Source organism: Rhincodon typus, chromosome 30 (genome assembly GCF_021869965.1).
Source record: "Rhincodon typus isolate 14 chromosome 30, sRhiTyp1.1, whole genome shotgun sequence".
In the NCBI taxonomy this organism is placed as follows: Eukaryota; Metazoa; Chordata; class Chondrichthyes; order Orectolobiformes; family Rhincodontidae; genus Rhincodon; species Rhincodon typus.
The window spans coordinates 2,068,303-2,095,618 of record NC_063361.1 but is presented as its reverse complement, the minus strand read 5'-3'; the positions used below and the strand labels follow the sequence as shown (position 1 = coordinate 2,095,618).

Here is a 27,316-nt window from a genome sequence, read left to right as displayed (position 1 = left end):
TGGTGGTGGTATGTCTGGGTGGGATGCCCTTCGGAGAGTCCAAGTGGACTCCATGGGCTGAATGGCCTACTCCCACACCGGGATTCTATGATTGTATGTTTGTATGTTTGTACCGAAAATGACGAGACCATGAGCTGCAACAGTTGGTCAGTTAAAAATAAACTCTGGAAAGGTACACGATCAGGAATATTATGGCCTGAGGGACACAGAGTTCATACAAGTGTGCCTTATCAGTGTTAATTGCTCTGGGGACAACAGATGGAACAAATTTTTGGTGAAACGTACTCAAAGGCCAAATCAGTAAGTGGGAAAAGTGAGAGATCCTAAGTCTCAGAAACAGCATTTGACAATTTTTGAGACTACACCTGTGCTAGCAGGGATGCTGAGACACTTGTCAGAGCTCCATTATTGTACCAACTGCTCAAAATGAAATTCATCACTTCTATTGAAATATCATCTGTCTGTTAATTCAAGGCTAAGCTGTTGTTGATTTTCAGTTTGTCTGTAATAGCGAAGGTTTTAGAAAGGTGAAATTTTGTTAACAGATTTCTTTCATTATGGTCATTTGGGGATTCCTTTCTTTTCAAGTATTGATCTTTCAGAGGATCCTAACAGGAAGAAAGGAGTGGAAAGACACATTAATTAAGTGAGATAAGACCATAAGGCATAGGAGCAGAAATTAGGCCATTCGGCCCATCGAGTCTTTCCGCCACTCAATCATGGCTGATAAGTTCCTCAACCCCATTCTCCTGCTTTCTCCCCATAACCCTTGATAATCAAGAACCCATCTATTTCAGTCTTAAAACGTACTCAATGACCTGGCCTCCACAGCCTTCTGTGGCAGTGAATTCCATGGAGTCACCACTCTCTGGCTGAAGTAGTTTCTCCTTATCCCCATTCTAAAAAGGTCTTCCCTTTACTCTAAGGCTGTGCCCTCGGGTCCTAGACTCTCCTCCCAATGGAAGCATCTTCCCAACATCCACTTTGGCCAGGCCATTCAGGCCATGTCCAGAAATTCTTCTTGTATGTTGTTTCTAACTGTACCACCCTATGAGGCAAAGATTTCTAGATGCCCAGCACCCTCTCAGTGAAAACAATTCTTCTTTATATCCATCCTAAACCTCCTTCCCTTGACCTTAAATCTATGCTCTGTCATTACTGATCCCTCTACTCAGGGGAAAAGTTTCTTTCTAACACCCTTTAAGCCCCCCAAAATTCTGTACACATCAAGTAGGTCCCCCAGTCAGCTTCTCTGCTCTAAGGAAACATCCCAGCCTTGATCTCTGTTCATAGTTGAACTGCTTCAGCCTAAGCCACATTCTTGAGAGTCTGCTCTGCACCCTCTCAAGTGTAATCACGTTCTGCTTGTATAGTGTGTAAACCAGAACTGCACACAGGACTCCAACTACGGCCTGTCTATGTCTTATACAGCTCCATCATGGCCTTTCTGCTCTTCTCTTCTTACCACCTTATCCACCTATCCTGTTACCTTCGAGGATCTGTGGGTGCACATTGATGCTGGGCAGGAGAGTCAGGTCCAAAAATCCAGGAAGGAGGAACTTAATGAGTCATAAAAATGAGGGGAAAGAGGTTGCAGAGAAGAGGGAGCTGTTTTAATCATTTTAAGAAATAAATAGTGGGTACCATTGTAATAAATACTGTATCAATTGGATTGAACAGTTTCATTTAATACATAAATGCATTTATGTTTACATCATCCCAAAGCAGTAGCTGTGTTAGAGACAAATATACAAGCTGTGATCTCACCAGTCTGCTGAAAGCACATACTTTTGATAGCTTTTTGTGTATAAAAGTATTGGTCATTCATTTAAAGAAGGTTTTCTGCTAACTTATGCCATTGTCTGGTGCAAGTTTAAACACTATAGTGTTAAGCAAATTAATGCTTTCCTTGTGTTGTGGCTTTACAGTTAATGGAGAGGTGATGATTATTGAGGACATTGCTGAATTCCTCTAATATGCTTTTTGTTATTTTATATTTTTCTGCTGCAACAGTCCAAATTCTCCATATGTCAATACACCTATAGAGGGTAATGTTACTACATGGCTTCAGCATCTCATAAAGGAATTAGCAAGAATGAAAATGGAGTCCCTGAAAAGCAAAAGGTAACCTCCTACAAAATCAAAAAGCAGCCCTTATCAGAATCTCAGGAGGAGCAAACAAATGTAGTATTTGACTTCTTGAACTGACAATATCTTCAAAGGACTTTGGAGATGGCTGAAGATGGAACTGCAAGTTAACAAGCTCAGAGGCATGATGAGCGTTCTTCAGTTGGGGGGGCGGGGGGGTGATGACAGCAGATTTGAAAGGTCAATAAAAGGACATTTGCAAAATTTGACAGCCTTAGACTACCTATGTATGCGGAGTTTAATCTTAACTGTTCAGAGCAGTGTCAAGGCACTGGGGAAACCAGCAAGTGTAGAAGGTAACTTAGGAAACACAAGAACACCACAAAGGTCCTTTGGGAAGTTGGGACAAATGCACAGAATGAGATCAAAAGTCAAGAAAACTGCACACTTTGCTGAAAAATACTGTGAACATCATGGGAGCAACTGGGACATGAGTTTCATGAGTTCCATTTCTACAATAACAAGGAGCAGACTGCACATTTTCATTATCCTGCAGTCTGAACAACTGCAATTTCAGGGTCAGCAAGATACGAGCAGGACTGATTACATTTATGAAATCTGTTAATATTCAACCCATTATCTTGAGATAAATTGTTTTTACTATTTTTACTTAAATGGGGCAGGAGGTGGAGGGAAGGATGTGTATTTTGCAGACAATGATCATAACTCTGTTAGATTCCAGTTAAAAAAAAGGACAAGGGTGGACCTGAAATCAAAATTCTCAATTGGAAGACAGCTGATTTTAACAAGATCAGATATAATTTGGCAAGAGTGGATAACAGCAGATACTTTTAGGTAAATCTGTCCCAAAACAGTAGGATACACTCATGAAAGAAATATGGAGACTACAGGGCCAACATGTTCCAATAAAGAGTCAGAGTATGGAGCTGGAGGAACACAGTAAGTCAGGCAGCATCAGAGGAGTAGGGAAGTCAATGTTTTGGGCAGTTCTTGCTATTTCCGATGTTCCAATAAAGAAACAGGATGGGACCAATGTATCCTGTGAACCCTGGATATCAAGGAATATACAGCACTGAATTAGGAGAAATAGGGAGGTTTATGACAGATATTAAGGGCAAAAGATAAATTAAAAGGGATATTAAGACAACTAAAAGGGGGCATGAAAGGATATTGGCAGACAAAATAAAGGAAAATTATAAGTTGTTTAAGGTACATTAAGGGTAAAAGGATAATGAGAGAAAAAGTACAGCCCATAAGGATCACAGCGGTAATTCGTGAGTGGAGCCAGAGGGTGTAGGTAGGGTTCTAAACGATTACTTTTGTGTTGGTCTTCACTAGTGAGGGGGACGATATGGGTATAGAAATCAGGGAGAAGATCTGTGATGCAATGAAAGAAATTAGCATAATCAGAGAGGGGGTTCTGAGTGGTCTGACAGGCTTGAAAGTAGATAAATCTCTAGGGCCGGATGAAATACATCCTAGGTCGTTGAGTGAGACAAGGGAGGAAACAGCAGAAGTGCTTGCAAAAACATTCAGTTCCTCTCTGGTCACAGGACAGGAGACAGAAGACCAAAGGACAGCCAATGTGGTACCGTTATTCAATGGAGCAAGGGACAAACCAGGTCAGTCAGTCTAACCTCAGAGATGGGGAAACTATTGGAAGCAATTCTGAGGGACAGAATTAATTTGGATTTGAAGAGGCAGGGATTCATCAAGAACAGTCAGTATGGTTTTGTTAAGAGAAGGTTATGTCTGACTAACTTAAGAACATAAGAACTAGGAGCAGGAGTAGGCCATCTGGCCCCTCGAGCCTGCCCCGCCCTTTAATAAGATCATGGCTGATCTTTTTGAGACTCAGCTCCACTTACCCGCCCACTCACCATAACCCTTAATTCCTTTACTGTTCAAAAATTTATCTAGCCTTGCCTTAAAAACATTCAGTGAGGGAGCTTCAACCGATTCACTGGGCAGGGAATTCCACAGATTCACAACCCTTTGGGTGAAGAAGTTCCTCCTGACCTCAGTCCTACATCTGCTTCCCTTTATTTTGAGGCTATGCCCTCTGGTCCTAGTTCCACCTGCTAGCGGAAACAACTTCCCTGCCTCCACTTTATCTATTCCCTTCATAATCTTATATGTTTCTATAAGATCTCCCCTTATTCTTCTGAATTCCAATGAGTATAATCCCAGTCTACTCAGTCTCTCCTCATAATCCAACCCTCTCAACTCTGGAATCAATCAAGTGAATCTCCTCTGCACCCCCTCCAGTGCTAGTATATCTCTTCTCAAGTAAGGAGACCAAAACTGCACACAGTACTCCAGGTGTGGCCTCACCAAGACCCTATACAGCTGCAGCATAGCCTCCCTGTTTTTAAACTCCATCCCTCTAGCAATGGCAGACAAAATTCCATTTGCCTTTTTAATCACCTGCTGCACCTGCAATCCCACCTTCAGCGATTCATGCACGAGGACACCCAAGTCCCTCTGCACAGCAGCGTGCTGCAATTTTTTACCATTTAAAACATAGTCCATTTTGCTGTTATTCCTACCAAAATGGATGACCTCACACTTATCAGCGTTGTACTCCATCTGCCAGACCTTTGCCCACTCACTTAGACTATCTATATCCCTCTGCAGACTTTCAGTGTCTTCTGTACACTTTGCTCTACCACTCACCTGAGTGTCATCTGCAAATTTTGACACACCACACTTAGTCCCCAACTCCAAATCATCTATGTAAATTGTAAACAGTTGAGGTCCCAACACTGATTCCTGAGGCACACCACTAGCCACTGACCGCCAACCAGAAAAACACCCATTTACCCCTACTCTTTGCTTTCTACTGGTCAACCAATCCTCTATCCATGCCAATACATTACCTGTAATACCGTGCAACTTCATCTTATGTAGCAGCCTTTGGTGTGGCACCTTGTCAAATGCCTTCTGGAAATCCAGATACACCACATCCACAGGTTCCCCATTGTCCACCATGCAAGTAATGTCCTCAAAGAATTCCACCAAATTTGTTAAACATGACCTACCCTTCATGAACCCATGCTGGGTGTTCCCAATAGGACTATTTATATCCAGATGTCTTGCTATTTCTTCCTTAATGATAGATTCAAGCATTTTCCCCACTACCGAAGTTAAGCTAACTGGCCTATAGTTACCTGCTTTTTGTCTACTTCCTTTTTTAAGCAGTGGCGTCATATTGGCTGTTTTCCAATCTGCGGGAACCACCCCAGAGTCCAGTGAATTTTGGTAAATAATTACTAGTGCATTTGCTTTTACCCCCATCACCTCTTTTAGTACCCTGGGATGCATTTCATCAGGGCCAGGAGACTTGTCTACCTTTAGCCCTATTAGCTTGCCCAGCATTGCCTCCTTAGTGATAATGATAGTTTGTAGGTCCTCGCCTGCTGTAACCTTCTTGCCATTAGTTTTCGGCATGTTATTGGTGTCTTCCAGTGTGAAGACCGACACAAACTAACTGTTTAATGTCTCGGCTATTTCCTCATTCCCAGTTATTAAATTGGCCTTCTCATCCTCTAAAGGACCAACGTTTACCTTCGCCACGCTTTTACGATTTACATATTTATAAACTCTTTCTGCCTGTTTTTATATTCTGAGCTAGTTTACTTTCATAATCTATCTTACTTTTCTTTATAACTTTTTTTGTGGCTTTCTGTTGGCCTTTAAAGATTTCCCAGTCTACTAGTTTCCCACTACTCTTTGCTTTTTTGTATGTTTTTTTTTCAATCTGATACTTTCCTTTATTTCCTTAGACAACCATAGCTGGCTCTCTCTTTTCCTACAGTTCTTCCTTATCACTGGAATACACTTCTGCTGAGCACTGTGAAAAATTGTTTTGAAAGTTCTCCACTGTTCCTGAATTGACCCACCATAAAGTTTTTGCTCCCATTCTACCTTAGCTAACTCCTCCCTCATTCCTTCATAGTCTCCTTTGTTTAAGCACAGGACATAGGTACTGGATTTAACCTTCTCACGCTCCATCTGTATTTTAAATTTGACCATACTGTGATCGCTCCTTCCGAGAGGATCCCTACCTGTGAGATCATTCATTATTCCTGTCTCATTACACAGGACTAGATCTGGGATAGCTTGCTCCCTCATAGGTTCCATTACATATTGTTCAAGGAAATTATCGCGGATGCATTCTATGAACCCCTCCTCAAGGTTGCCATGACTGATCTGGTTTGACCAATTGATATGTAGATTAAAATCCCCCATGATAATTGCTGTACCATTTTTACATGCATTAGTTATTTCTATGTTTATTGCCCGCCCCACCACGATGTCATTATTTGGTGGCCTATAGACCACACCTATCAGTGACTTCTTCTCCCTGCTATTCCTAATTTCCACCCAAATGGATTCAACGTTTTGTTCAGTAGAACCTATATCATCTCTCACTTCCGCTCTGACATCATCCTTAAAAATCAGAGCAACACCACCTCCCTTACCTTCCTGTCTGTCCTTCCGAACAGTTTGATACCCCTGGATATTTAACTCCCAGTCATGACTATCCTGTAACCATGTCTCTGTAATGGCCACTAAATCATACCCATTTGCCATGATTTGCACCGTCAACTCATCCACCTTGTTTCGAATGCTCCGAGCATTCGGATAAAGTGCCCTTATGCCAGTTTTTGCACCTTCTTTTTGGGTCCTATTACCTCCATTACTAACAGCTCTTGAGTTCTCCTTCCCTTTAACTTTTTTCTTAATTTTCAATGGAGTTGAAGCTTCCTCGTCACCTGCTACTTTGCCTTACATTAATTGTTATCCTCCCTCTACGCTCACTTCTCCCTTCCCCCCTACTTACTAGTTTGAAGTCCTATTAACCACCCTATTTACCCTTTTCGCCAGAACACTGGACCCGGCCCTGTTCAGGTGGAGTCCATCCCAGCGATATAGATCCCTCCTGTCCCAGAACTGATGACAGTGCCCCATGAAAATGAAACTCTCTTTCCCACACCACTCTTTTAGCCACGTGTTTACTTCCCTGATCCTCGCCTCCCTATGCCAATTTGCACGTGGCTTGGGCAGCAATCCAGAGATTATGACCCTTGAAGACCTGTTTTTTTAATTTTGTTCCCAGCTTTTCATAATCCCGAAACAGGTCTTTTTTCCCAGTCCTGCCTATGTTGTTGGTACCTACGTGGACCACAACAACTGGATCCTCCCCCTCCCTCTCTTGATTGAATTTTTCCAATGAAGTGACCAGATGACAGCAATGCTTTTGATGTAGTCCACCTGGACTTCAGCAATTCTTTTAATAAATTCCCGCATGCATTTATCCCTTGCTCCCTTCTTGACTGAGTGTTGCAGACTGACATGCTACAAGGTCCAGGATTACGTACTGAGGGACGCGCTAAAGCCTTGGGCAGCTACTGCCAAGACGCATTGGAAAAAGTCTGTCCTACGTCTTTCAGCCAAAGAATAACGAGGGTCTATTCACTTATCAGACCTTCCCAGCGCCCGAGAATGAACATAAATAGTTTCCTGCATAATTAGGAAATGTTTTGGTTTTTGTGCAACAGTAGACAATCTCTGTGAAATGTCAAAGTTCCAACGTTTTGTGTGCCTTTTTTCCTCTGCAAAGAATGTACAGATATGATTTAGAACCTTTGTATGTACTTGCAAATGATTTTTACGAATAAAGTATATTTTTTAATACAAAGAAACAAACCCCAGTGCTTTGTTTGTCTTACTTAATTTCCTTATTAGCCTTCCTTGCTACTTTTAGTGGTTTGTGAATGAACCTCTTGACCTCTTTGCTCATGGAAAAAATTTTAAATGTTTTGCAACTATTAGGTGGTCTCTTTATTCTTCCTAATAAAAAGCAATATCACACAATTACCTACAATGAAATTAATTTGTCAATAACATGGCCAGTCTGCAATCTTAATGTCATTTCTCATTTTGTTGTCAGTTTTCTCAATACTAATTATTTTTACCAACTTTGAAATTGTTCTTTTGATACGTTTAGTAAATTTCTCTCAGAACTGTCTCATTAAACACTCCTAAGGCAGGTACAATTTGTTTTAAAAGAAAAAGTCCCTCTTCAATGCCCAGTTACTGCATGGGACTAAGATTTCTTCACCATGTCTAGAATGCAGATACTGCATAGTTTACAATATCTCACAACTAAACACTCCTGAACACAATATGTTAGCCATAGAGTAAAGCTCTCACTTAAAATGAAATCAAACACTCCCAGGGCAGATACAGCACAGGTTTGGTAAAGTTATCTTTGGGCTTTTGCAACAAACGCTCCCAGGACAGGTACAAAATGGGATAAGTTTCTTTATTTGATACGCATTATGCAGCCACCCATGTACAGATTCTAATCAGACTGGAAAGGAATGACTATTTGATTTTCAAAAAATGAATTATTATCTCCATGTTTGTTCGCACAAAATTAGCCAAATATCTTGTGCTGTTCTGTTTCTTTCCAGGAGGTATATTGTTAGTAACTTACAGGACAGATTCTGTGCTGCCCTTTTAAATCTTAGTATGTATTAGACCGATACAAGAACTGTACCTTAACTATCACTGCAATGGAAGTCAATTCGATAGCTAAGCTTGAAGATATGTTAAAGCAATAACTCCTCCAAACTAAGCATTTAATTTTTCCAGCCTGTTTGTGAACCAAGTATCTTAAAAGGACCTTGGCATTTCGATAGGGAGGGCAACTTCTACAAAGAGAAACAACAATCTTTACATTTCACAGTAGTTTCACATAATAAAAAGCTTGTTTCTGTGATATTCAAAACTTACTCTGTCTTGCTATCTGATCAGCATCCACAACCGGACACCCAAGTTCACGGAACACAGCAGCAACTGTGCTTTTCCCTGAAGCAATCCCACCTGTCAGGCCAACCAGGAACATTTTCTTTCTAATATGGGAGTAGAAAGGTTGAGTTACTATTCTGTGTAGAGTACAAGGAAAGACACATATCTGCTCTTGTCAGACTGAAAAATTTGATTGTAGCCATTGTGTATAATATAGTAGGATTTTAATCAAGTTTCTCGTGTCTATGCACTCGCTCAATGTGTGGTACAGCCCCATAAATAGCTGAAACTAGGAGCATTTGGGTCATGTTCTTGGTACAGACTATTAATAACAACTTCCAGAGCAACTCTGAGAGCATCAGTTGAGAACAGGGATGCACTCTTGCATGAATCGAATAGACTCACAAGTCACACATAAATGCAGATTATATGCCTAGTGTGCCAGAAGTAAATGTGATTCCAATAATGAGGTAATACTTTGTCTGCAGGGAGATGGAAGGGGCAAAGAGGACACTTTTCATTGAGATAACACCATTCTTAGTCATGCATGAAAAATGGTAAATTTCCACCCAATAAATAATGCTAAATTTGATCCAGTACTTCTAATAACATCAGAGAATCACACTTGGCAATCTAATCCTGATGAACTGCTAAACAAATCATGACTGCACTGAAACACACTAGACAGAATCCTTTCATGACATAGGCTTTGCCTCTATTCTACTTTATTCTACCAACTGGCAACATTTTTCTTTCTATCCTCTGCTAAACATTCATATTCCTGTGGGAGAAGGAATAGAGAGGAACAGTAAAACTCAAAATTGCTGGAAAAGCTCAGCAGGTCTGGCAGCATCTGTAGAGACAAACCAGAGTTAATGTTTCGCATCGACTGACCCCTCCTCAGAACTGCGGACGAAACATTAACTCTGATTTCTCCCCACAGATTTTGCCAGATCTGCTGAACTTTTCCAGCAATTTCCATTTTTATTTCTGATTTACAACATCTACAGTTCTTTTGGTTTTTATTTTGAACAGTAATGCTCCACGGACTCCAGTAGTCCTCCAGCAATCTGTGGACTTTGCACACACTAGTCATGATCATCAATATATTTCTATTAATTGGTGGACAAAGATGATTTTTGATGCAAAGATGTTAGTGGAGCACTGGAATCAACCGAGACACTTCCTATGGTTAAATAGCTCAACAAAACCCAAAAAAGGGCAGCTGCTGAGCTGCCTTGATCCAGAGAGCAGATCAGCATGTTTACGAGAGAAAACTCAGAAGTTTGAATGGGAGAAAGAAGCAACTTCTAGTCATGTACTCCAGTCCACCCATCATTTGATTCACTGTAGGCACATGTTTAACAGCTATAGCCAGAGCTCCAATAATACGGTAACAAAATTTGCAGAGAGCAAAGGATGGATTTTATCTCAGCTGTAACTTAAGAGCTGGAAATAATGCAAAATATGACTGAAATTCTTGGGCAACAATGTATTTAGAGGGGAATAACAGAAGTTGAACATCCATCAACAACCTCAATGGTCAGTTTGGCCCGAGTCTCATATGGAGTTGGAATGTTGGAAAGCCACAAATAGCCTCAGACTGCCAGAATGGAGTCAGGTGGACTGCCAGGCATATACGAGTGTGTGTGTTGGTGGGGTGGCAGATGAGAGACAGAGAGTGGGGGAGAGATAGAAAGAGAAAGAATGAATGATACCCAATACCACTGGCAAATATTTTTAGTGCAATATTGAGTGAATGTCATTGTCAGACGTGCCATTTTTTGAATGAAATGTTAAAACTGCAACCCCATGTGCATTTGCTGGTTAAAGAGCAGGGGACTTGTTCGTTCTTTTACTTGAACAATATTTATCTTTCAACTAATAATACGAACAAATTATATGGTCATTATCATATTGCTGTGGTGGGAACTTGTGAAACACAAATAAGTTGGTTGAACTTCCTATATTAAAACATATTTTCCACACTGCAAACAATACTTCATTAGATCTTTGTGAAGAAGAGGACATGAAAGGTGCAATATAAATGTGCTTCTTTTTACCACTGACAGTTAACATTTGTTCTCACATATAAATAGAACTGGCAAACACAAAGTCCTGTTGATCACATCTTCACCATTTGTGAATCTGCATGCCTGCAAGAAAAATTCTGAACACTATATTGCTTATTGGGATGCCAACTTTCACAGTTGTCACTGGTTACATTATTTATACACTAGGAGATTTCATCTAGCTTTATCCACAAAGAGATGTCTAAAATTAACTAAATTAATTAAAACAAACTGAAGAAATCTCTTAGAGAGACAGTAGGAACTGCCAATGCTGGAGAATCCGAGATAACAAGGTGTAGAGTTGGATGAACACAGCAGGCCTGCTGTGTTCATCCAGCTCTACACCTTGTTATCTCATATTGAAGAAATCTCTTAATATTTCGATTCAAAGTGAGGCTATTAGCAGCTTTCATTGAACCTACAGCTGAACTTTATTTTTTGGGAGTTGTTAAAGTAATTCATTTATTTACTTTATTCAATGAATCAAAGATTGTATTTAGCAAAATTTTGGAACTGGTGGTTGGAACTTATCCAATTGACTTTATTATAAAACACATTTGTAGAGTTTTCTGGGAATATATTCCTACAAACAGCAGGACTTTACTGTAGCGGAGAAAGTAGCAAATAGGAAAGTTAAAAGGCATATGGATTGAACAAGGCTAGTAAAACTGCTTACTGGGGTTTATCCTTTCCCTGAACAGTTAAATCATTAATCACCTTCAGATGCACATTGCCCTCATGGTGCCTGCAGGAACAGCCAAGATTACAGCTTCCAGCTTCCAGGAGACTTTCATATAGTAGAAGGGCCACAGTCCACAAGGAGAGAGAAATGCCGCAGACAAGATTATCAGGCCAGGCACAGCACAGTAAATCAATCAATCAGCTGAAAAAGTTCAGTTGCAGCATCGGTAAAAAAAAACTCAGCTGATTCTCTCATTTGCTACAATGAAGAGAATACAAGACAAGACTCTATGAGGTGGAGGGAATGGAGAGGGGTGGAGATATTGAAGTCATTTATTTCTTTGTCTTTTCAGATTTGGAGAATGCTGCAGTCACATTGTTAAAATATAGGGAGGTCTGTAGGGGCACACCCTGACCTGCATTTATTTATATTACAGACCTGTCTCTGGGTTTACTGTGCAATATAAATAAGGTGGCCTACTTGCCTCTGGTGATGAGGGACATCATCCATTTTACACCGATTTACTTTGCATTTTATAAAAGCAAAGGTTGTTTACGCTGGCCCATGCCATTGAACCAGCTATGACTTCAGTTTTGTTTGGAAAGGTCTGCAGGGAGAACAGGAATACATCTAGGGAACAGCTGGGCATGCAGAATGTACTGAACTTGAACAATAAATGGGGCAGGGGCAGCCTGTAATGTAAACATGAAGCAGTCAAGTTCAAAAACACAGCTCCAATAGCACCTAGGTGAGGGAAACTACAGCTGATGTACTGCTGCGCCAGAAACATCTCAGAAGCATTTTTTCACACATTCAAAGATCAATGGTAATAGATATTACGCTATCGATTAAACAGTCATAAAATGAGGTACAGCACGGAAGGAGGCCATTTAGCCAATCAAGTCCATGGCAACCCTCCACACAGTAATCCAGACCCATTCTCCTGCTCCATTACTGTAGCCCTGCTGGTTTATTTCCTTCAAGTGCACTTCCAATTTCCGGTTGAAATTACAGGATAGTTACATAATAGAAGGCTATTCAACCCATCATGCCCATGCTGGTATTCTTGAGGAGAAATTCATATACTGCCACTCTCTCTCCTCAAATCCCTGCACATTCTTCTTCATGCATTTTGAAAAGGTAGAAATGTTCACAACACAATTGCCCACGGTGACTGCACTAAAATGAGCAACCGAGCCCAATGCCATTTTCTAGCATTCTTCCACATCCAGGGAGGTTACAGCACTTCAGGTGCACCCCAAAACACCTTTTAAATGACACTAGTTATGAGAGGTATAATCAGTACGGTTGCATATAATGCGAAAATTGGTGCTATGGTAAATAGCAAGGAGGAACGCCTAAGACTATAAAGGCTGGCCAGACAAGACGAACAGGGCAAATAGGATTTCATCCGAAAACATGTGAGGTGATGCATTTTGGAAGGACTAGCAAGGCAAGGAATGTTGAATGGAAAAATCCTAGGAAATACAGACGATCCACAGGAATCTTAGTGCGTAGATCCACAGATCCTTGAAGGCAGCAGAACAGGTTGAAAAGATGATTAAAGGTGGCATATGGGACACATCTTTATTATTCAAGACAGTGAGTATAAGAGTAGGGCAGTTATGATGCAGCTGTACAAACTGTCAGTCAGGCCATAGCTGGAGTACTGTGTGCATTTCTGCTCACTGCACAATTGTAAAGCTATGACTGCATTAAAGAGAGTGCAGAGGAAACTTACCAGGATGTTGCTGAGCTGGAGCATCCCAGCTGTGAGGACAGACTATATAGGTTGGGGTTATTTCACTTTGAGTACAGAAGGGAAAGGTGACCTAACCACGGCTAACACGGGAACTTAGGGGTTGTATTAGATCCAAAGAAAGGACATACGAATTGCCAAATAAAGCAGCAAATCTGAGGATTGGCACCTGTTCAGATTTCAGCAAAGGAGAATAATGGGATTGATTAATAAGGGTAAATAGGATATGAAAGAAACATTACAGAGAACATAAACTGATTCTAAAAGCTTCTTAGGTATTTGAAGAGAAAAAGTAAGTGAAGACAAATGTCCGACACTTACAGTCAGAAACCACTCAAGTCATAATGGGGAACAAACAGTTAGCAGACCAATTAAAAATACTTTCTTTTTATTCTGTTTTTACAAAGGAAGACACAAATGTTCCAAAATGTTAGGGAACACAGGGTCTAGTGAGAGGAACGAGCTGAAGGAAATCAGTACAAGTAGGAAAATGGTAAATGGTGTTAGGGAAATTTATGAGCTGGAAGTCAACAGACCCCCATGCCCTGATAATCCATAATTCCAGAGTATTTAAGGAAGTGGCCCTAGAAATACTTCCAAGATTCCATAGGCTCTGGAATGGTTGCTATGGATTTAAGGTGGCTAACGTTACCCAGTATTTAAAAAAGGAAATAAAGGGAAAACAGTGAATTATAGCCAGTTAGTCTGACATTGGTGGTGGGGAAAATGTTAAGAGTCCATTATAAAAGATTTAATAGCAGACCACTTGGGATAATAGGACCGGGCAAAGACAGCTTGCATTTACAAAAGGGTAATCATGCTTGACAAATCTACTGGAATTTTTTGAGGATGTAATTTGTGGAGTTGATAAGGGGTAGCCACTCGATGTTGTTTACCGCGACTTTCAGAAGGTTTTTGATCAGGTCCCACGTATGAGATCAGCATGTAAAACTAAAGTGCATGGAAATTAGGGTAACGTACCGACATGGATAACCAGTTGGCAGACAGGAAACAAAGAGGAGGAATAAACGGGCTTTTCTAACAGTAACTAGTTGGGCACTGCAGGGATTAGTGCTTGGACCCCAGCAATTCACTATGTATTAATGATTTAGATGAGGGAACTAAATGTAATATCTCTAAGTTTGAGATGACACAAAACTAGGTGCAAGGGTGAATCGAGAGAAGGATGCAGAGATGTTTCAGTATGATTCGGACAAGTTGCAAGACTGGGTGAATACATGGCAGATGAATTGTAAAATAGATAAATGTGAAGTGATCAACTTTGGTAGAAAAATATAGGAAAGCAGATTATCTTACTGGCAATAGACTGGGAGAGATGGAAATGCAATGAGACCTGGGTGTCCTTGTATACCTGTTGCTGAAAGTAAGCATACAGGTACAGCAGGCAGTGGAGAAGCCAAATAACAGCATAAGAAATAGGAACAGGAGTAGGTCATTTGGCCCCTTGAGCCTGTCGCGTCATTCAAGAGGATGACAGGTGATGCAGAGGCACTTTTCCAGAACCCTTGACTCCTCAACTGATTAAGAATCTACCTGCCTCAGTCTTAGTTACACACATTATCTCCACCCTCACAGCTCTCTGTGGCAAAGAGTTCCAGAATCTCAAGCCTCAGAGAAGAAATTCTCAGTCTTAAATTGGCACCCTTTATTCTGAGCTTATGTCCCCTTGTCCCAGACTCTCCCATGAGGAGAGACATCCCATCAGCATTCACCCTGTCAAACCACTTATGAATCATACATCTTTCATGGAGATAAAAACACTGAAACATAGAAATTAGGTACAGGAGTAGGCCATTTGGTCCTTGGAGCCTGCACCACTATTCAACACGATCCTGCAATTTCAGTACCTCATTCCCACTTTCTCTCCATACCCCTTGATCCCTTGGACAAGGGCCAAGTCCAGCTTCCTGTTGAATATATCTAATGAACTGGCTCTAACAGCTTTCTGAGATAGAGAATTCCACAGGTTCACAACTGCGTGAAGAAATTCTTCCTCATCTTAGTCCTGAATGGCTTACCCCTCATTTTTAGACTGTGACCCCTAGTTCTAGATTTCCCCCAACATTGGAAACATTCTTCCCACATCTAGCTTGTCCAGTCCCAGAGATCACGTTTCATTCTTCTAAACTCCAATACGCAGAGTTCCAAACTATTTCACGTTTGCTCGTATAACAACCTTTCCACACTAGGGGTCATCATATTAAATTTTCTCTCAACTGCCTCTAATGAGTACTGCTCCCAGTACTCCAGACGTTGTCTTACCAACACCTTGTAGAATTGCAGTTCCTACTTTTAGGCTCAACTCCATTGAAATAAGGCCAACACTCTGAAGTCCTGAAGAAGGATTACACCGGAAACGCTGACTGCTCCTTTCCGCCAGATGCTGCCTGGCTTGCTGTGTTCTTCCAGCCTCCTGTTTGTCTATCTTGGATTCCAGCATCTGCAGTTTTTTTGTCTCTAATTTTATTAACCTTCCTGATTACGTTTCAGACCGGTGTTGCAGCTTTCTGTAGTTTTTCCCTCAGTTTAAATAATATTCTATTCTTTTGAAGCCCTTCAAAAAAGAAGAGCTTTGCACTTTCCCACATTATACTGCATTTACCAACTTTTGGCCCATTTACTCAACCTATCAATATCTCTGTAAACTGTGTCTCTCTCAACCTGCTTTTCCATTTATTTTTGTGTTATCTGCAAATTTGACTACAGTACATTCACTCCCTTCCTCCAAGTCATTTAATGAGTAAACAGTTGCAGCCCCAGGACTGATCCCTGTCAAACCCCACTGGTCACCGATCTGAAAAAAACCCTTATCCCAGTTGCTGTTTCTTGTCCATAAGCCAATTCTCTAACATTTAAGAAGTATGTAGACATATACTCACAATATCAAGGCAGACAAGGCTATAAGCCAAATGCTGGAAAATAGGATTAGAATAGGTAGGTGGTTGTTTTTGACCAGCAGAGACTTGATGGGTCAAGGGGACCTTTCCTGTGCTGCAGGAATGCTGGAAATGCCATAGCACACAAGCTAAAGGGCAAGTGCTGGAAAACATGATTACAGTAGATAAGTGCTTGATGCCCATATATGCATAATGAACTAAAGGGTTTATTCCCATGCTGTAAAATTCTGTTCCTTTCAGGCAGTAAGTACCAAATCCCTACCAATGTCTCAGAGATAGTAGGAACTGCAGATGCTGCAGAATCTGAGATAACAAGATGTAGAGCTGGATGGACAACAGCAGGCCAAGCAGCATCAGAGGAGCAGGAAACCTGACGTTTCAGACTTAGGCCCTTCTTCACGTCTGGTTGATTCTCCCTCCCTCCACCACATGCCTTCCAAACTTTCTGACAAAATCTAGGCCACAGGTAACTGACCCTTCTGATAAAGGAAATGAGTTCTTCCTATCTAGTCCCCTCACAACTTTGTGCACTTCAACTAATTCGCCCTGCCCCTCAGCCTCTGTTCCAAGTATTGATTGTTTCCACTGTCATCAGCCATGTGAGAAATAAGTTCCAGGCCACTCCCACATATAGTTTAATAAAGTTTTCCATCACACTCACCCTGCACCTCTTGTCCAAAACCTTAATTCAGTATCTCCTATTCCTTGTACCATCAGCTGAATAGAACAGATTGTCTTGGTCTACCTTATACAAGGTAGTCTTGCAGCGTAGTAAGCTCTGACCCTGCCTCAGTCAAAAACATCAGGTTCAAATCCCAGAGGTAGTAGGAACTGCAGATGCTGGAGAATCTGAGATAACAAGGTGTAGAGCTGGATGAACACAGCAGGCCAAGCAGCATCAGAGGAGCAGGAAAGTTGACGTTTCGGGTCTAGACCCTTCTTCAGAAATGAAGATTTCTGAAGGGCCTAGGCGCGAAACGTCAGCTTTCCTGCTCCGCTCATCCAGGTTCAAATCCCACCCAGGATTTGAGGGCCAAAAATTGTGCAATCTCAATGTGGCTAAACAGGTTGAGTATTAACCTTCAAATCCTTCCAATGCCAAATTATGAGATCTCATTCAGTCAGTGGGATAAATAAAATCAAGTCATTGTTCGAAAGGCAGTTTACAGCGAGGGGATTGTGGCAAAGAATAAGGTTACAAGATTATGTAGTGCAGCATGTGAAATCGTTAGCATGAATAATGGAGAAAGTCTCCATATCAGATAAACTTTAAGCAGATCTTCGAGTGCACACACAATTCCTGGTGGGCCTTTCCACAATACCTTTATACACTAAGGATCCATTAACTTCAGTCAGTCAATAAAGCCACTTTGTTTTGTATTTATAACCCGTTGCAGAAGTCTGGCAGGAATAGGACTAGCCGAACAGTCTCTATACAGTAACCATGCCATGATTCTCACAGATTGAAAATTGGTCTTTGCTGAATTAAGCGAAGGACCTTACAACTTGGTGTTAAGCGTGCTGGTCCCTGTCGCTAAAGCTGAGTGGGTCACACTGAACGCAGCTGCGATGCCACACACAGTGGAAGTGCGCAGGGTCCCAAGGTATATTAATGACACTGGTGTAAGACAGCAGAGAGATTAGACACAAGCTGAGGAAACACAGAGAGCCGGTTACCAGCTCTGAAGCGGAGCTTGGCCACAAAGGGGGGAAAAAACCTAACCCACCTCCTCCACCACCGTTCCCGGTTTGCGCTATTCTTCAGATAATTCGACCCCTCCCTACTCACTCTAATCAGACTCCCGGTGCCTCGGGCCGACAAACTCGCCTGCGCACTCAGTGCACCCTCAAAGGACATATGCGTTGATTGGTCGTTTGTCGGTCCACCGGCCAATCAGTCGGAGTTTTACTCAGTTCATAGCAACCAGGTTGCTGGGTTGAGACCGTGCAGCCGGGGAGAGTATACATATATATAGCTAGAAAGGAGTGAATTACGCTTAGGGACAATTTATCAACACTCTGTTAAAAATGTATACGACTAGTTCCGAATTAAAAAGGTTACTAAAAAAAATCCTGTCCCACGTGCTTGTATTGCATGCTGGTATTTGTAGTTTCTATGACAACATATCCGCTTGTTACAGCGGCACCACTCGCCATCGACGGACTATATTTCCCAGCATTCTGCATTCCCAACACCCAGCTGTCGTAATGCCGCGCCGACGTCTGCGTACCGGAGGCCAATGGGAGAGGTAGCTGGGGGAAGGGGTGGGGAACGGACCAATCGGCAGCAGCGTTGTTGCGCGAGTCGCCTAATCGTGGTCGATCCTGAATCATGGCAGACGATCATGAGACAGCAACAAAAGACATGGAGGAGCAGGATGGCTGCGGCAGTGACTGTGAGAATGAAGAGGAGCATGTACACAGTAAAGGGTATGTGAGGGCGGCTGCTGCCTCAGTGACAGGGCTCTCGGCCTGCCCGGCCCCGGGGAGACGGCGCTGCCTTCACACCTCTCTTCCCCCACTAGACCAACCCTGCCCCTGCCCCTGCGCCGCGCCCATTGGGCAGCCCCGTTGATTGACAGCGATAGTGGGTGGCATCCGCCGGGATGGTGATTCCTGGTTGGACTGTCTCCACGTTCGTCAACGCAGCAAGCTTCCGCCATCCGCCCGAGCTGTTGGTGGGAGCACAAGGTTCCTTTCCTCTTGCTATAAGGTGTGGGATCAAACCTTCCTTGCATCTCAGCAGAGGCAGTCAGGGGCATTGGAACCGGTATTTTTTTCCCCACAACCAACTATCCCCATGGCTGCTCAGGTCCAGGGATTGGACTTATGTAGTTCCTTGCACATTATCTGGACGTTTCATAGTGATATTACAGCCAACTGAGTACTTTTAAAATCCTTGTAATCACATGTATGGTTGTGCACATAACAACCGGCAATTGAAAATCATCACTGTTTAAAAAAAAAACCAAAAGAACTGCGGATGCTGTAAATCAAGAACAAAAACAAAGTTGCTGGAAAAGCTCAGCAGGTCTGGCAGCATCTGTGAAGGAGAAAACAGAATTAACGTTTCGTGTCCGGTGACCCTTCCTCAGAACTGAATCATCACTGTTACCCTGTTTTCGTGACATTGGTTCAGGGTTAAAGATTGGTCAGGACACTAGGCAGAACTGAATAAGAAGTGAAAGAACTGCGGGTGCTGTAAATCAGGAACAAAAACAGAAATTGCTGGAAAAGCTCAGCAGGTCTGGCAGATGCTGCCAGATCTGCTCAGCTTTTCCAGCAACTTCTGTTTTTGTACTAGGCAGAACTGTCCTTTTTTTTGACTAGCATAGTGAGTCCTTTGACGTCATCTCCCAGTTTGCCACGGAAGTAGTCAGACCCTCTGTGTCTGTGCAAACACAGAGCTCTAACCCTCATTGCTCCTTAATGTGTCAGTTGGGATCATGTGCTCTTGTTTCTTGAGGCTTGTATTAAAATTGTATGAACAGAATTGTTCAATCCCCAGTCCAAAAGGTAATAACAATAACAATGGACCACTCTTTTTAATGTAATGCTGGAGTGAAAGCTGAGATAATATAGTCAAGTCCTGTGGAAGAAAAAAATCAGAGTTAACATTTCCGGTCTGGTGACCCTTCCTCAGAACTCTGGAGGAACTGAGAGAAAGGGATGTAGTCTTTACAGGAAGCAGGGTTGAGGATGTATAGTCTAGGTAGCTGTGGGAGTCAGTGGGTTTATAATGGATATTAGTGGCCAGTTTATCCCCAGAAATGGAAACAGAGATGTTGAGGAATGGAAGGGAGGAGTCAGAGATAGACCAGGTGAAAGTGAGGGCAGCGTGGAAATTGGAAGTGAAATTGATGAACTTTTCCAATTCTGGACGAGAGAGAAGCAGCATTGATATGTTAGAGAAAGAATTGTGGGTGGGGACCAGAATAGGACTGAAATAAGAAACGTTCCACATACCCCACAAGGTGACAGGCATAGCTGGGGCCCATGCGGATACCCATGGCCACCCCTCTGACCTGAAGAGAACAAAAGGAGTTAAGAGAAGTTGAGGGTGAGGCCAGACTTCGCCAAGTGGAGGAGGGCGGTGGTGTATGGAGATGGTTCAGGTCTTTGCTCCAGGAAGAAGCGGAGACCCCCAAGACCCTCGTGGTGAGGAAAGGACGTGTAAAGGGATTGCATGTCCATGGTAAAGAGGAGCGGCTAGAACCTGCAAACTAGAAGTTTTGAAACCAACGTATGGCGTCAGAGGAATCATGGGTGTACGTGGGCAGCGATTGGAACAAGGGAAGAGAAGACTGAGTCAAGGTAAGAAGAGATGAGTTCTGTGGGGCAGGAGCAGGCTGAAACAATGGGTCTTCCAGGACAGTCCTGTTTTGTAGCTTTTTGGAAGGAGGTAGAAGTGAGCTGTGCGGGGCTGGGGCACTATCAGCTTGAAAGCAGTGGTGGAGGGGGGGCAGGTCACCAGATGAAATGAGATCAGTTACTGTAGTAGGTACAGTGGCCTGATGCATCTTGGTGGGGTCGTGATCCAGGGGAAGATAGGAGGAGGTATCTGAGAGCTGGCGCTTAGCCTCTGCAATGTAGAGGTCCTGAGGAAGGGTCACCGGACCCGAAACATTAATTCTGATTTTTTTCTTCATAGATGCTGCCAGACCTGCTGAGCTTTTCCAGCAACTTCTGTTTTTGTTCCTGATTTACAGTATTTGCATTTCTTTCGGTTTTTATTTTGCATAATTCATAGTTGGCTAATTGTAATTATGACTTCAATTGTCAAGTAGTTGATAACAATACTACATTATGAAGAATTGTTGCAAGAATACATTAAACTTGAGTAGCTGTTGCTAACATGAAAGTATACCTTTTTTGAGAATTATAGAAATGTCATCTGGAATTAAAATACTAGTGGCTGGAAAAACAGTGTAATTATGAATTGGAAGACAATCACAACATGTAACCATATCAATATGCTGAGGGCTGCACTCATAATTTCCTGAGTCTGCACTTGTACTCAGCTGTTCATCCTAACATTCTGTTTTTACATTGTTTACCATCTTGGCTAAGGTTGGTGAAGAATCTGTAGTTTATCTTCCCAGTTTCTCTGTGTTAGTTCTATTTGCCATCTGCCTCTGCTTCCAGGTTTGGCAGATCTGTGCACGTGTATCCCAGTGGCTGATTCGAGAGCTGTATTGTTGTACACACCATAACCTATCTCTGTTCACCTATCACCTTGATGACCTGCACTGGCTCCAGGTTCAGTAATGTTTTGATTTTTAAAATTTCTGATTTTTTTTTTGGATTTCTTTTATGGTTTTATCTCTCCATTTTGAACCTCTTCATTGCTTTACCGCTCATTATATTTGTATTTTTCTCCAGTCATGCAACTTTCCAAGGTCTCTATGCATTTCTAATTCTGACCTAAGTACTGAAAATTCCTGTTTCAATCTGTACATAAAGGTTTTGAAACCTACTACCTTGATCAAGAATTTGGTCAACTGCCCTCTGTCAAATATGTCTGATAATGCTTCTGTAAACTTCCTTGGGAAGTGCTATTATGTTAAAGATATTGTAGAATTGCAAGTGGGTGTTTTTATAGTGTCCACTAGCCTAGAATTATAAAGCTTGTGCTAGTCTTTTGTCAGGAGCTTGAACCATTTCTGCACAGAGATGATCAAAGTGCAGGTTCTGCTGTGGCTGGCATTTGCTTCTGAATGGAGAATCGCTCAAATGTCCTTGATCTGACACTAACTACCTGTAGTTAGTTTTGAGAGTTTTCGAAATGATATAATGTTCAAGCGCTACATGCCCTTTCTGCTATTCACAGTTTAAGGTCTTGGAACGTGTTTCTGAGCACATTGGACATTTCAACATGAGCAGCAGCAAATTTCTAGCAAGAGATTTGAGATGTAGAATTTAGTTGATTTTGAAAAAATAAGGGTAAAGACCCAAAGTATTTTCTTCGGTTCTGGAAACTTTCTGATCTGATATTTCTTCAGCAGAATGCACCTAAACCTATTTTTACCTATCAGAAATTCTCATGATGTGGAGGTATTGGACTGGGGTGGACAAGGTCAGAAGTCACACGACACCAGATTATAATTTGACGGGTTTATTTGAAACCACAAGCTTGTGACAATAAATGTGTTGGACTATAACCTGGTGTCATGTGACTTCGGAAATTCTTATGACTAATTTCTTCCTCATTTCCCATTGAATGTACTTCAAACAATTGATTGTACTTAATCAGAAGACTCTTTTGAAGAAGCATTGGGTTTCATTTTCCACGTTCTCCCAGAGTACTTGTCTTTCTGCTTCTGCTGAAATGACCAGCTTTCAATAGCTCGTAAGAGATGTTTCTTCAATTCCTTGCAGTGTTTGGCCTTATTGGATGGAGGCTGCCCAGTGTAATGTGAGTGATATACAGATTGATAGTTCCATGTTTGCTCCTTGGCCTGTGCGCTTTTAGCTAATGTGAAGCAGGGAAACAGCAGAGGGGGTGTATCTGTTAAACTTGAGCCATGTTGCTGCTAAATCAGTTTGTACTTTCAGAGGGCGTCATGGAGACAACTGTGATGCCTATATAGTAGAACAGCCCATAACCACTCATGCCTGTTCTTGTAAGTGCATGTGTTTAAGGTGCTGAAAGCTGCCAGCACCTGGGTTGTTGTACCCAAAGAAAAACCTCTGGGAAGGAGCTTCTGCAAACTAGTGAGTTTCTCCTTGCTGCTTAATGGAAGAGAAGCTTTAATCTCCAAAATGTTGTTGTAGAAGTTCATGAGTGGGAAGTAAGAGTGACCAATTGTGCCATCAATAAGGTGAAGGGAGACTGAAGTCAAAGGAGATGGGGGCGGGGAGGAAGAGGAGGAGGAGGAGGAGGAGAGGTTCAGTGCTGGTTGAGTCATACCTGACACAACAAAAGTTTGTAGTTGTTGGATGTCCACCACTGCTCTGTTTGCCAGTTCCCGCAACAACATCAAGCCCAGGGCTCTGCCGCCCAGAACGTTGCTGACTCTGGTCAGCCCCTCAGCCATAGCCTTCCCCTCCCACTCAAACCTGCAATGGTGGTGATGCGGATTCCTAAGCTGTGGATATTGTCAGACAGGAAGACCTGGCCCGAGTCCACTATGTTCCAAACATCGATCAGGACCTCGTAAAAGACAGGCAGTGTCCTGAGGGAGAGCTGAAGACCTTATGAACAAAAGCTACATGTCAGAATTGAGGTCACCTGAAGAAAACGTCTCCAGGGAGCGCTATCTAGGAGGAGGCTTGACGTATAGGTATCACTGCATGGTTCAAAGACCAAAAGTCACATCCAAGTACTAACTATTCCTGAATCTGCTTAGTTTCAGAGAGCAGAGAATTTTGGATGTCTTCAGATGAATATGGTAGTAGCTACAAGAGCTCTTTATAACTCTTGAACACCAAATCCCAATTTTACTTGGTGACCTTCAATACTAGGGATGTAATGTCCATCTACAGAATTTATCAGATTCTAACTGACCTCTGATCTTATGATAGAGAGAATGTCAGAGCCTGTGTATTGAGTTCCTGTGATTGAGGTCATTGGCCTTCAACAACCAGAACAATCTTCCTTTGTGTTAGGTATGACTGCCATCAGTGAAGATTTTCCCCCTGATGTCTATTCACTCCAGTTTTGCTATGACTGCTCGAGACCTAGCTCAGTCAAATACTGCATTGATGTCATGGCAGTCACAGTCACCTCCTCTCTCAAGTCAGCTCTTTATCTAAATTTGGACGGGGGCTATAATGAAATCAGGAGCTGAATGATTCTGGTGGAACCCAAAATGAACATAAGTGAGCAGGTCTTGTTGTTTTTTTGTTTTTTTCTTTTTTGCTACATCTGGAAGTGTTATCACACGCAACCAAATGTTTTTTACCATCACTTCTTGTTTACTTACTATTAACTGCTGCCAATAAATCACCCGAGTAGGCAATTGGATATTTACACGCAAGCATGTTATGGACAAGGCAAACCATCAAAAGTGAGGGAGGGGTAGGAAGAACAGGAAGGGACTGAATCAAATGGAGTTGGAGGGGGAATTAAAGCGCTGTATCCCCCCACGGTGCCTACTCCTTTCTAAAGAGGTTGTAGACATGCTCGCCGAGCCGGGGGGGTTTGGTTGCAAACGTTTCGTCACCCTGCTAGGTAACATCATCAGTGCGCCCCTGGTGAAGCTTCACTGGAGGTGCACTGACCATGTTACCTCGCAGGGTGACGAAACATTTGCAACCAAACCCACCAGCTAAGCGAGCATGTCTACAACCTCATCCACAATGCAAGCTACAAATCTTCTCAAACTTTAGCGATTGACAGAATTGATGGACACTATGTTCTCCCTCTCCGAGAACATCTGGGCATGAACGTAACTACGGAAGAGAGTCAGATATGACCCTCTCCACGGCCCACTGCCTGGACCTGTTAATAGCCAGCCTGGCCAGGTCCAGGAGGAGGTCCTCTGATTTGCTAACACCTCTTCGCACTGGGTGCCCAAAGATCATGAGAATAAGGCTGAAGTGCAACCAAAAGCAGAACATAAGTATTTTTTCTCATATCACTAAAAATGGGGTGCAATTGCCCACACCAATATCTACATTCTCCATGGACTCCACAGTGCTGCAAAATACACAGTTAGGTTTGGGTTCATGAACTGCTGCAGCCTGCAGTTACATGGGACTTCTGCGTGCAACACTCTATACCGGGTACCTGATGGAAAAAGGAAGGTCTCCTGTGTAGAAAGTCCTCCACTGGGGAGTTTCCCGCTGCCCAGCAGTAAAGAAGCACGCCGAGGAGTGTCCGAGCAGTAGACCTAAGAGTTGAGGTGAATGATGTGCAGCAGCAGCCTGTACAGAAAAAAGCCTTGTAAAGACAAATTACTTGCACTCAAGATGTGGCTCAGGTTGTGGGACGTGGACTCCTGAAGGAGGTTCAGGACCTTTTAGCCAAATATGAAATTCCATCTGAGCAAAGGTACATGCAGACAGGATTCCACCGCACACCTGGGCACCATCCAAATAGTGCACAACGTCCAGTTCAAGCGCCGTCATTTTCAGGCAACAAGTAGTGTCAGCCACAAGCTGGATGCCCACCATCACCCTGTTTGCCAACTCCTGCAGCAACATCTATCCCAGGCCTCAGTCACGCAGCACATTGCTGAATCTGGTCACCCCCAGCCACTCCATCCCTCAATGGTGGAGGTGTACACCTGACGGTGGGAAGACCTAGCGCAAGTTGTCCATGTTCCAGACATTGATCAGATTCTGGTATGTGACCTCAGTTATGACATGCAGCTCTTGCTCACAGACAATGAGGGTCTTCAGGTCTCCCTCAGGATGGGTCTGGTGGAATCGAAACTGAAGGTAAGCGAGCAGGTTATTGTTGAAGAAGTGTAATTTGATAGCACTGTCAACAATCCCTTCCAATGGTTTGCTGCTGATCAAGTGTAGACTAATGGGATGGTAATTGGAAGGTTGAATTTGTCCTGCTTTTTGTGGGCAGGATGTTCCTAGGCAATTTTTCACATTGAGATAGTTGCCAGTGTAAGAACTGTACTGGAGCAGCTTGGCTAAAGGTGTAGGGTACAAATTTGAAGTATTTACTCCCTTTATAGATGTTGCAAAGCACTTTTTGGTTTTGAACAATAATCACCTTTTTAGTTTGGGAACTGTGGAACCCATTTGTGCACAGTAAGCTTCCACAAACAGCAATGTGATAACCATTTAAAAACAGATTATCTGATAGTTATGGAAACAATATTCAGCCTCCCTTACTATTAAGTTCAATTTATAGCTCCTATGTTGAGTAGGAGGGTCAACTTACTGACCTCTATCAAGGCCTCACTTCTATGTATTCATGTGTTTACTACCCTTGGTGTAACAATCAAAGGCTACTCTACTTACTGCTGAAGGCCTAATGGGTTAGGGGTGGCAGTAGTTAGCACTGCCACCTCGTAGCATTAGGGCCCTGGGTTTAATTCCAGCCTCAGGTGACTATGTGGAGTTTGCATGTTCTCCCCATGTCTGCATGGGTTTCCTCCAGGTGTTCCATTTTCCTCTCTCAGTCCAAAGACGTACAGGTTAGGTGGATTGGCCATGGTGAAATGTGGAGTTACAGGGATAGGATTGGGGGAATGCTGTTAGAAGGGTTGCAGACTTGATGGGTGGAATGGTCTCTCTCTCTCTCTCTCTGTCTCTCTCTCTACTATCACGGTTCTATGATTCTGTGATTAGTTCAGGTGATCACGAAATGCAGCAGCTCCTTGTGACTCTCCTTTTACATGGATGACCACAGGGTATGCTGGAAATATGGAGCAGGCCCATATTCTGCATTTCCAGGCATCTTGAGTTTAAAATAATTTCTCTCTTATTTAAGAAATAACGTAGATTAATTTAGCGTCTGATCACAGCCTCTGAAAGTATGATCTAAATAGATTTCTTTTGAAGTGCAATCAATATTGCCTTGTATAGAAATAAAGCACCCTCCAAGTGCACTGGAGCATCAAGTTAGATCATGTACTGGACTCTATAATTTCTTAGCCTGATTGCAATAGCACTAATAAGGCTTTCACTGACATTTCAGTGAAGTGTAAATGGTTGGGATTGGGTGTGGCTTAGCTCTGAAGAACACCCAGCAATACAATTCCCAACTTTGACATTGTGAAATGTTTTCATTTATTTCCTTCATTAGCCAAGACCTAGAGTTTTAAGATCAGGAAGGTTATGGTGGAACTGTACAAAATGTTAGTTAGGGCACAGCTGGAGTATTGTGTGCAGTTCTGGAGAGATGTGATAGCACTGGCGAGGGTGCAAGGAGATTTACCAGGATGTTGTTTGTGCTGGAGAGTTTCAGTTATGAAGAGAGATTGGATAAACTAGGATTGTTTTCCTTAGAGCAGAGGAGATTGAGAGGAAGCACGATTAAGATGTATGCAAT

At 42.5% G+C, this 27,316-nt stretch overlaps 2 protein-coding genes across 7 annotated transcripts in view; one reads left to right on the top strand and one right to left on the bottom strand.

The window, feature by feature from the left end:
* dcakd (dephospho-CoA kinase domain containing) overlaps positions 1 to 18,399 on the bottom strand; it is a 45,136-nt gene extending 26,737 nt beyond the window's left edge. The window contains exons 1-3 of one of the 6 annotated variants that reach the window (XM_048614555.1): positions 18,087 to 18,167; positions 11,718 to 11,883; positions 8,914 to 9,032 (exon numbers count right to left, since the gene is read on the bottom strand). In XM_048614555.1, the coding sequence (XP_048470512.1) occupies positions 8,914 to 9,025 (112 nt within the window). In that variant the 5' untranslated portion in view covers positions 9,026 to 9,032; positions 11,718 to 11,883; positions 18,087 to 18,167. Of the gene's footprint in view, positions 1 to 8,913; positions 9,033 to 11,717; positions 11,884 to 17,020; positions 17,202 to 18,086 lie in introns of those variants that run through there. The other 5 variants (XM_048614556.1, XM_048614551.1, XM_048614554.1 and 2 more) reach the window with 5 other exon arrangements.
* A 215-nt stretch (positions 18,400 to 18,614) lies between these two features.
* Positions 18,615 to 27,316, top strand: part of LOC109933639 (glycylpeptide N-tetradecanoyltransferase 1-like) — a 63,679-nt gene continuing 54,977 nt past the window's right edge. Inside the window, exon 1 of the mRNA XM_020532662.2 lies at positions 18,615 to 18,789. Coding sequence (XP_020388251.2) covers positions 18,692 to 18,789 — 98 coding nt within the window. The 5' untranslated portion in view covers positions 18,615 to 18,691. The remainder of the gene's footprint in view (positions 18,790 to 27,316) is intronic.